The sequence below is a fragment of the Cnephaeus nilssonii genome, assembly GCF_951640355.1.
Source record: "Cnephaeus nilssonii genome assembly, chromosome: 12".
Lineage (NCBI taxonomy): Eukaryota > Metazoa > Chordata > Mammalia > Chiroptera > Vespertilionidae > Cnephaeus > Cnephaeus nilssonii.
In genome coordinates, this window is record NC_137083.1 from 21,188,367 (window position 1) to 21,199,192 (window position 10,826).

At 37.2% G+C, this 10,826-nt stretch overlaps 1 protein-coding gene across 1 annotated transcript in view; it reads left to right on the forward strand.

Moving 5' to 3' along the window:
- Nucleotides 1-7,163, forward strand: part of THSD7A (thrombospondin type 1 domain containing 7A) — a 318,444-nt gene extending 311,281 nt beyond the window's left edge. Inside the window, exons 26-27 of the mRNA XM_079785601.1 lie at nt 969-1,056; nt 1,733-7,163. Of these exons, the coding sequence (XP_079641727.1) occupies nt 969-1,056; nt 1,733-1,817 (173 nt within the window). The 3' untranslated portion in view covers nt 1,818-7,163. The remainder of the gene's footprint in view (nt 1-968; nt 1,057-1,732) is intronic.
- The last annotated feature ends 3,663 nt before the right edge of the window (nt 7,164-10,826 follow it).

Sequence of the window (10,826 nt, forward strand, 5' to 3'; positions counted from 1 at the left end):
CTCTCAGCCTTAGGACACATCTTGCTAACGGTTGCACAAAGTAAATCGAGATAAAGCACAGATGCTCACACAGTTTAAAGCTCAGGCAGCTTGATGCTGAGATGCTGGGTGTGGTTCCTGGGGAAGGAGCTTGGCGGGCCTTTTGCTGCCTGGAGGGCAAGCTGCCTCTCTAACACTCACTGCAGAACAAACTGAACGCTACTGTTGCCTTTCGCCTTTTTTCATAAAAGAGGAAGTCATCTTCGGATTTCTTTCAGTTATCAAATGCAGGTGATAATAAGAGATCTTTCTAGAAAAGCAAGGGTACCATGAACTTTCAAAAAGTAGGGAATGTCTATAATAGAAAAGGTGGAAGGTATTTAGAGATCATTTTATATGTTAATCAAACTTGGTTATTTTTGCAAATGATATTGTCACATCAGCTCTAAAGGACTGTAAGTGCAAATTAGATAAAAGATTATTACTTCCCCAAATTGTTAAATATATTCATTTTCAGTTTATCTGGGGGAAAAAATGTAAAAATAACAAAGTTTATGTACCTGTCTGCATCAACTCTTAGTTGTGGGACTTCTTTGAAATTGCATTACAGTTTTTTCTTTTCTTGTGAGCGCAATCTCAAAATAAAATGAAAATCAAAAGAAAAGGCTGCATTATGCACATATTGTATTTGAAGTAAAATTCAGGTAAGCAGCAGAAATTTAGACATAGTAACTTGAAATCTGAACTCAAATTGAAAATATTATTTATTGCCTTTGAATTCAATTCTCATTGATATTCTATCTTTAATGAAGGAGCATCTACGTCATAATAGCAGCTTTGCATTAATCATTAATTGTGCCTAAGCAATAATTCACTTTGAGTTTTGAAAGGACTTGGTCGTATGTGAACTGGCCCATTGGTCATCGTTAAACACTGTCATTTACATGCCAGACTAATGTGAATTAATGATTAATATCCATTCTTCTTAGATGGGAGACTAAAGACCTGGGTTTACGGTGTAGCGGCTGGGGCATTTGTGTTGCTCATCTTTATTGTCTCCATGATTTATCTAGCTTGGTGAGTGTTTAAATATTTCAACATCTAAGAGGAAAAAATATTTCTCTTTTAGAGGAAACACGTTCAATTAACCATAACACAGGAATGGCAAACTAATGTCTCAAATAAGTATTCCACATTTATTTAGCATTCATCTGAAGTTCTACATAAACATAACTTTAGTCCTGGATAGTCTAAAAACTACTAAATCGATGAGTCATTTAGTTTCTGAAAATGAGCCGGGGCTGCTCCAGGCCACCTTCTCAAGTACATTCTTCTTGGTTATGCAAGAGAAGACGCTGATGGTGAACAGCAGATGTTTCTATTGAATTAATACCGGAGAAAGACATTATGGTAGTACCTGATCTTATTTAACTATCTTGCATTATTTATAAATTATGTATTATTTATAAAGGGTTCTGGCCAAATATAAATGATTACACTGTGATGTCTGTTGTTAGTACTAGAGGAATTCTATTTGGATAATTAATCCTTTACAGGATACTAACATATTTGAAGGGTTCTGTTTCAAGTTTATTCAAAAGATACCAGAAAAATCAAATGTTAAGTTTGAATTTAGGCAATTAAGTAATTTAGGTTTATCAATAAGTTTCAAACTTTTTTCATTTAAAACAGCAACATTTACAATGGAAGATTGATTTTTTTTCTCCCAATTTTAATGATTTTTTTTTTACAGCAAAAAGCCAAAGAAACCCCAAAGAAGGCAAAACAACCGACTGAAACCTTTGACCTTAGCCTATGATGGAGATGCAGACATGTAAAGTATGACTTATCCCAGCAGCAGCCAGCCTCAGCTTTCTGACTTTGCAGTAGAGGCCGCAGAGCTATGCCAACTGTGTGGGTTAAAGCCCATTGTACCTTTTCAAAAGAGCATCATTGATACAAGAGAAAATCACAGTGCCATTGGAGATACCAAGACGATACCACTTACACGGAAACCATCATTCCTGAGAGGTCTAGGAGATTGAGTTGAATACATGCTGCCTTCTGAGCGTCTGTGTGATCTCTCATGAAACCTACCAACTGGCAAAGTACTTTCATCTCTAAAATATGGTGGTGGAAGTGGCCGTTCGGAATGCCGACACAAGCCTCTGTCTGCAGTGTTCACCCATAGGAACATTTTAGCATGAAGAGCTTATACCAAGATCATAGGCAAGCGCAACATCACGTACACTCAACTGAATGATACATATTATTATGTCAGATTATATACCTGGTAATAAGCCATTTTAATGCTCTAAGCTGAGCAGAAAACTCATTGAGCAAATTCATCATTTGGTGGTTGATGGTAGCTTTTCAGAGGCAAAGACTTTTTATAAGACTTAATTCTTGTCTTTCTCCAAAGTACAAATGCTGGACATGTACTAGTATCTTAGAAGAGCCCTCAAGTTCAGTATTTTATAGTGGTTATTGTCTGGAAAACTAATTTGCTTGTGTTAATACAATAAGTTTCTACTTTCCCCACATTCAACCTGGTTGCCTGCATCTTTTTTTGCTAAATGGAAGGCACATTTTTGCACTATATTAGTGCAGCATGATAGGCACTTAACCAGTATTGCCATAGAAACTGCCTCTTCATACGGGATCGAGACAACGATGCTGAGTGCCATGGAGACATTTACAACTTCCTGTATCCTGAAGAGAGTCAAGTTCATTTTGGATGACGACAGGATGGAATTGGCCATTACACCTGCTGTGTACACTCTTCCTCATCACTGCAGCCATTGGGAAATCGACAACGTGGCGGTAATTTAAGTGTTTAAGTCCCGAACTCATTAATCCTCCAAAAGATGGATCCCACTAGTTGGTTTTTAATTGTACTTTGAAGGCTGTTTATGACTAGATTTTTATATTTCTTATCTTTGTTAAAAAAAGAAAAGAAAAGAAAAAAAGGAGCTGGTTGTCTTTTTAATTTTGAGAAGATGGAAAACATAATGTATTGGTGATTTTTGTACCTAAAAGAAATCAAGATTGTGTGTTGATTTTTTTTCTCTCCCAATTTGTTTTCCTAGTTTCAGACCAAATGTGTTTTGAAATCCATAGTTTTGTCATTCTTACTGGTAAAATCTGAAGTGGTCTTTTTAATTTATGATTTTAAAAACTAAAATTTTAGGAAAGAAAAGGGTCAGTATTTTGTCCAGGGCTTCATTAAATATCTAGACCAAGGGTGGCAAACTTATTCTGTAAAGAGCCACAATGATAGATATTCTCAGCCAGGTCTCTGCTACAACTTCTCAATTCTGCCATTAGGAGAACACAGCCATAAAGAGTACACAGTACATAAAAGAACAGTATGGATGTCTTTCAGTGCAGTCTCTTTAAAAACAACAGTCAGCAGGCCACATTTGCAGGTCGTGGTTTGCTGACCACTAATCTAGAAGTTTTTTCAAAGCTAACTCTCCACGGTGTCATTTCTGGTTTTTACTCATTTACCCTCAGACTGAAATCAGAGTTTAGTTTCAAAGATAAAAACAGTCATTACACTTATCACTGTGTTAGAAGTAACTCTATTTTTTCTAGCTATAGGCCTGGAAAATTCACAGTGAAATAATATCTAATTTGGCAGACTTCTTTCATATGAAAAGAAAACTCAAAAGGTGCCACTTAAAAAGCAATACCATTTTACTGCAACAGCCTTTGGGAAGGGGGAGGATATTAGAGTGTCAGGTCTTTTAAAAATAGTGTAATGGCTATTTTTATCTTAAACTTAGCTGTGTTGCTGTGAAAGTGGTTTCAACTAGAAGGTATTTACCTTCATACTAGAGTTTGAACTCCCCCTGCTGTTCATTAACGTATTTGCAAAATTATAGAAGACATCAGATTAGAATATTATTGTCCCCACAAATGAACAGATTTCTACATATTTCAATAAGAATTAAATGTGGTAAACACTAATTCGTTATTTAATATTCATTGTATTAGGCAAGGTAAGTAATTTCAAAACAAACAAGTAGTCAGGAAGATTAAGTAACCAAGGAAAATTAAATAAGGAAAAGCATAACAACCAATTCCATTTCATCTGGCTTGTTGAAGAGGAAGCCATAAATAATATTGTTACTCTCAAACTGTGATTGGCAATATATGCACTCAGGAGTCTTCCAGATCATGGATTTCTTTGAATAAAACAAATTCCATTTGTCCAAAATAGTTGAGAATCTATTGCAGTTACTTGAAGAATTCAGCTAACAGCCTTATGATATGAGTGCAACACCTAATAACTTTGAAATTATTGAATAAAATGAAATATTGTTACTACTAAAACTATACTTACAATTCTGTGAAATTTCATTAATTCAGAAGACAGATCAGCATCATCCTACCTTTATTATAAGAATTAAATTAATTAATTGATCAAAATGATGAAATGTTTGGCCCTGGCCAGTGTGGCCCAGTTGGTTGGGTGCCATCCCGTGCACGGAAAGGCTGCCGGTTTGATTCCCAGTCAGAGCATGCATATGCCCGGGTTTGCGGTCTAGATCCCCAGTGAGGGGCGTGCAGGAGGCAGCCGATTGATGTTTCGCTCTCACATCGATGTGTTTTTCTCTCTCTCTCCCTATCCTTTCCTCTCTCTATAAAAATCAAAAAATCTTTTTAAAAAATTATAAAATGTTATGAAAATACAAGATGATTTCATTCAAAAATTGAATACACATTACAATACAATGTTATGTACAGGAGACTAGTTTTAATGTGATCTAGCATTAGGGAGCATATTGGAAGTTCATTATTAGATAAATAAATACTGGATGGCCCCTTGTTAGGTTGGAAGGAGGGGAATGTAGCTAGCTGGCTAATTTGGATGAATGAAAGTTACTGTATTCATGTTTACAACATGAAAATGGCCTTATTTTTGTTCCTGGAATGAGTCAATAATGAATTAAATACCTTACTAAAATTTCATCAGAACCTTATTCCTCCTGTTCATTTTTTAAGAATTCAGGAGGGGAATATAGTAATAACTTGTCTATTGACACTTTTGCCTTACCAAAATGGTCTGACCCCAAAAAGATTTAGAACTACTATTATATAAGTATGAAGGTCTTCTTGGTTTAACAAAAAAGAGAAAGGGGGGAGAGAGAGAGAGAGAGAGAGAGGGAGAGAGAGAGAGAGAATGCTAACACAGTATTATACTATTTTGTTGGACTGTTTCTATGTGAACCACACAGAACTGATCTCTCTTTAAAGGGGTTGATTTGCTCATTCATCAATACCTTATCTAGGGTCTTGACCATAATCCTTATTTCAAAGCCTTTTGAGGACACTGCAGTGTAGCATTAAGCTAACTTGAAAAGGAGTACATAAAAGCATGTTCTTAATTACTTACAACAAAGCACAAATTGCTTATAACAAGGCAAATATTTATTGAATTATCACAGGTAAGACACTCTGCTAGTCACTGTAAAAGATTAGTAAGGCTTTTGTGTACATATGTGCCTAAGATATTCAAAAGAAGGAAAAAAATGCTTAACGGAACACAATAGCACTTACATCGCCCTTTACGCTGGATCTGTCTTTCAAGGTGGTCAGTGTCTTTCCTTCTGTAACGTCCATGTCTCAGGCCTTGCTGTTAGGCTTTTAGTGCGCCTCTCCTCCACCCTCAGGCAGGTAGCTGGTCATTAGGGCTTAATCGGAACTCCTCTGAATTCCTGTAAAGTCCCTTATTTACAACTTCTTGCAGGAAACAAGTTCCTTATGTGCCTGGTCTCTTTCTGCTCTGCTCTCTTATCTGCAGCTCATCTTATCTACTCAAACAACTTCTACTAAACATGCCCACATTTTAAATAAGAAGAAATAGGAGGTGAACACCTATATTTCATTCCCATTGGAGTCAGTGTCACTTAGAATGTGAACATGTTGAGTTTTACAGAATGTAATGGTCAAAGACCTGAGTAAAGAGGAAGGATGCAGATGACATGCAAACAAAAAAAGAAAGAGAGAGAAAGAGAGAGAGAGAGAGAGAGAGAGAGAGAGAGAGAGAGAGAGAGAGAAAACTTTTCTGTAAAAATGTTAATTCCTACACTCAATTTAGTGCAACCCAGCACCTCTCCACACACAAGCGGGAGCCCATTCTTAGGCTGATCTGGGGTCTGAATCCGTTTGCAGGAATCATTCCCAAATGATCTGACATCTCTCTAGATGTAACAATATTGCCAAACTCAAATGTGTTCCTTGTTCTCTTTCCCGCCTAAGACTGAGGGTATGGGAAGGAGAGCAGTCCGGGAACAAATGAGGAATCTTGCAACAGAGTGGCCCCTCCTGGGTGGAGTTTAGATGGGAGAGCTGAGGTGGCTCGCTGCCCCACCTGGCCTGCCTCAGCTCTGGGGCAGCAAGGCAGGCCTTCAGGTCTGAGCCAGGATTGTGGGCCTAGCACACATTAATTAATCTTTATAAAAAGGATGTGTGATGTGGTAATTCTGTATCTAGCCGGGACACTGAAAAATGGGTATGTCTACATTCTTAAATAAGTAAATTAAATCCTAAAGGGATAGATAGTTTTGTAGTTTTATGTTTCATACTTCTACCAAGCTAGACCTTAAAATGGCCAGTATATGATTTGTGGGCATCATGTTTTCAGCAATCAAAAACCTATTTAGGTATATAATTGGGTGTCAATCTTGTCAATCTTGTTGTGCTTTGTAGATGTTCTTTTTTTTTTTTTCAAAACAATAGTTTCTATATCACCTACTTTGACCCTTCAATGAACTTCTCTCAACATTTTTCAGGAACCTATTTGTATTGATTTATTAAAAGAAAATATTAAGATTCCCTTTCTGGTACTTTTTCCTGCATAACTCTAGCACAGAGATTTGAAGAGATCAGTATCTGTCACTGTAAAATATAACTTTATTAAATTTGCAATATGTCTTTCTATAAATTATAATCCCCCAAATGTGTTTTTTGGTTAATTTAATTACATGAATATTTATTTTGTTTAAATAAGGAGGCAGCTGTCTAAGAAGTTTTTGTTAATATTATTTTGTAAATTGTGTAATTTATTTTAAATTATGTACATTTCTTTTTTAATGCACAAAATGTCTATTACCAATTAACTACAGATTTGCAAATAAGCCACTAAGCTTTATTCAGTTAATACAGATGGCATGTGAAGATGTAATATGCTTTTTTACATTTTCATATGGATAATTTGTAAATAACTATGTTGCTGACAAACATAAACATGGAAATCATTTTCATTCTATTCATTGTGTGTCTGTTTTCATTTACACCATTTGCTCCTCCAATGTGGGCTAAAAAAATGTGGTTTTTTTTTAGTGAATGTCCAAATCCTTTTGCTACTTTAGTAAGTAGTGCCTGCTCCTGGGTCTTTTTTAACAAATCCAACTTAGAAAGTTCAAGAGACACAAACTTTTACTTTAAAAGCCTGCTGAGGCCACCAGATTAATCGTCACAGACAAAGGACTTCTTGTTCCAAACTTAAAAAACAAGGCAGAAGCTCATACATTAACAAGTTGATTCCTTTAATTCCCCAAATTAAGATTTACAGTTCAAGAAGGGATGCACAATTTAGATAAATTACTGCCAGGGTTGCTTGCAGTTAAAACGTTGTCTGAAATAGTTGTTTGCTAAAATATAACTAAGCAGGGAACCCTTCAGAACCACTCAACACATTTTCTGGATTGTTCATTACAACTGGTTCTAGATTAACAAAAAGTTGTTTAAATATATCACCCAGGTATATTTTATAGATAGCTGGACATTCATAGTCAAATTTCTCACTTTTTATTTTGCAACTTCAATTTATGTCCTGCAGACACAAATATGAACATGACTGGGCTGCATTCTATGCTTCTGAGTCCCTAGTGATTCCTTCCTTTAAACTCTGAATACATGCCAAAGAAAAGCCAGGACACACTTCAATTCACAGTTCTCATGTATCAATTACTCTTTAAAGATTGGAGATACTTATAATACTTAAATGCAGTCCTGCTTTCTGATATTGCCGTCTTTTCCTTTTTCTTTTTGGTTTCAGATGACTTTCCTTCCCCCTTTCCATCTCCCCCTCCCCAACAAAGGTAGCTCAATTTAACAATCTGATATTTGCCCAGCTATATATTTCTCCCTGACCATATATAATCTCGTAAATACATTGGGGACAGGAGAGGGGGGGAGAGGGTAAGAGAGAGAAATGGGCTAAGTTTAGTAGATGTAATTAGAAAACAGTTTCATTTTATTCCTATTACTGTTTTCAAACACAGTAAGCTGTCCTTTGTTCCATCTCTCAGCCCTCCCTCCAGCCCACCCCTGCAGTATCTAAGCCAAATGCCATTGTTTTCAGTTACAATTTAACTTAGGAAAAAGTCCCAACTCTGGCAAAAATAGAACATCAATCTCTCTCATCATTTTCATTTCCTTTACTATTAGCAAATGTAAGCACCTTCTCATTTTCTCATATACTAGAGGCCTGGTGCACAAGATTCGTGCACTTGGGGGAAGTGGGCCCCCTCCACCTGGCCTGTGCCCTCTTGCAGTCTGGGAGCCCTCGGGGGATGTCCGACTGATGCCCTAAGGCCTAAGCGGTCAGTCAGACATCCTTAGCACTGCCACGGAGGTGGGAGAGGCTCCTGAAACCCACACTGAGCAGCGCTCCCCCTGTGGAAACACACTGACCACCAGGGGGCAGCTCCTGCATTGAGCGTCTGCCCCCTGGTGGTCAGTGTGCATCATAGCAACCAGTCTTCCACCGTTCAATAGGTTTGCATATTAGCCTTTTAATATATAGGATGTGTTGGCTCTTTGGGTTTGGGCTCTAGTACATACATTTTTAAATGGCAATCCTAGGGGCGCCACGTGGCTGTTAATTTTAGGGCATTAACAAAATTTTAACTTTTCGGTAAAGAAAAGAGACCTTTCTGGATTTAATTTCTCCCAAATCTATTTTTTTTTAATGCCAGGCGGAGATGTCTTACAATGGCCCCTGCCACCTCATCACCACCCCCAACTGCCCCAGCTCTCTGCTATATTCTGACCATGCCCACCCATCTCCCACACTAACTCCCAAGGGCAGTATCACATGTGAATGCTAAAGCTAGATCCCAATCTTCTATTAAAACCACACACTTTTCTCAGAGCTCTACCGGGACTGTTACCTTCACCCGGAACACTGTTCCCTTCAATATAGGTCTGGCTGCTCCCTCACTTCACACAGGTCTCTGCTCAAATGCCACCTCCTCTATAAAGCCCTCTTTGACCACTCCCCATGCCCTTCTTTATTATTTATTTTATTTTATTTTATGGCAGCTGATATTGTTGTTGTTATTATTATTATTGTTATTATTGTTATTTGATTTGTGGTTGTTTTTTATTCTCTCTCACATGTGGGAGAGGCCAAATCTTTATCTGTTTTGTTCCTTGCCTAGAACAAAGCCCAATACATAGTATAAGTAATGAGTTGTTACTGGATGAATAAATGAACAAAAAAAAATTAGTGAATGGTGAGGTTTATGGACTGAGTGGTTAAAATTAAATAACAGATCAACTACAAAGAAGCCACTTGGATTAGGAGGCCAACTAATTCATCCAAAGCCTCAAGTTGTCACTACTCCATCATTAATACTTTTTATATTTATTTCACTGGCCAGCAGTATGTTAACCTAACTCCTCAGAAGGCACAGTGTTGAGATACAGACAGAATAGTAACAGAGCAAGAAATAAAGTTTAAGAAATAAAAACACTAGTGCCTGATCCTATAATCCTAGAGGAGAGATAGCGGAGGATGCCAGTAATATGTGGACTGTGGGGTTTGGGAAACTATACTGAGAATGGAATCTATATAAGAGAAAATTCTATCATCACTTTTTCTCAATCTTAAATTCATTGCATGGGGGAATATGAGGGAACTGGGAATACTGGAAAATGAGGAAGGAAAGTCTATTAAGCAAAGGGCAATTGCAAGTTTCTGAAAAGCTCTTACTCCAGGATACAAAAGCAGCCGCCTATCCTATTCAGTATAGACTATATTAATGTATTTCATGGTATCAAAAATAGTCAAATGATTGGCTTTAAAGCAGAAATAAAACAAAAAGAACAGAATAAGTCACAATTCAAAGTGCTTCCCAAATCCCCAGAACTCACTCTGGAACAATAGAGAGGGACATTCCATAACCATGGAAATACATCAATAGCCCATTTAAAAGCCACTCCCTGTAGAATACAGTGTCTTGATTTCCTGCAAAAGTAAAAAGGATTTGAAAGTCAGAGTCAGGCAGAAAGTAATAGGGAGGAGAGAAAGCGAACATCTTCAGGGAAGGGTCCCAGTCTTTCATAAACTGTGATTACAGGGAAAACCCTGCCAACCCGCATCCCCAGCGACCCTCCAGCAGCTGCTGTGACAGCTGATGTATGACCGTACCCTTTCATAATATATCTTTGTGTAAGTTTCACTCGCTTATAGTGTTCATCTGCTGGGGGATTTTTTTTTTTTTAATGTTTAACACTTTTTACTGTCTTTGCCAAAGGGCTACAACTCTTTTCTCCCGGTGGCACTTCCTTGCTACCTATGGGAAAAGTGATTTAAAAGATAAAGAAAGAAGAAAGTGTCCTGGCTGTGGCAAGTTATAGTGAACAGTATTTTGAACTGATATGTGTATAAAAGATTCTTTAAACGACAAGAACATTAATTTTATATGCTCGTGTTCATTCTAATGTCCATATGTAAAAATTCACAGGAAAATCAAATTGAGATGTCTCCTTAATAAAGTAAAAAGTGATAGACAGGCTATGCCTGGTAGCAATCGTGGTATAATGCATGT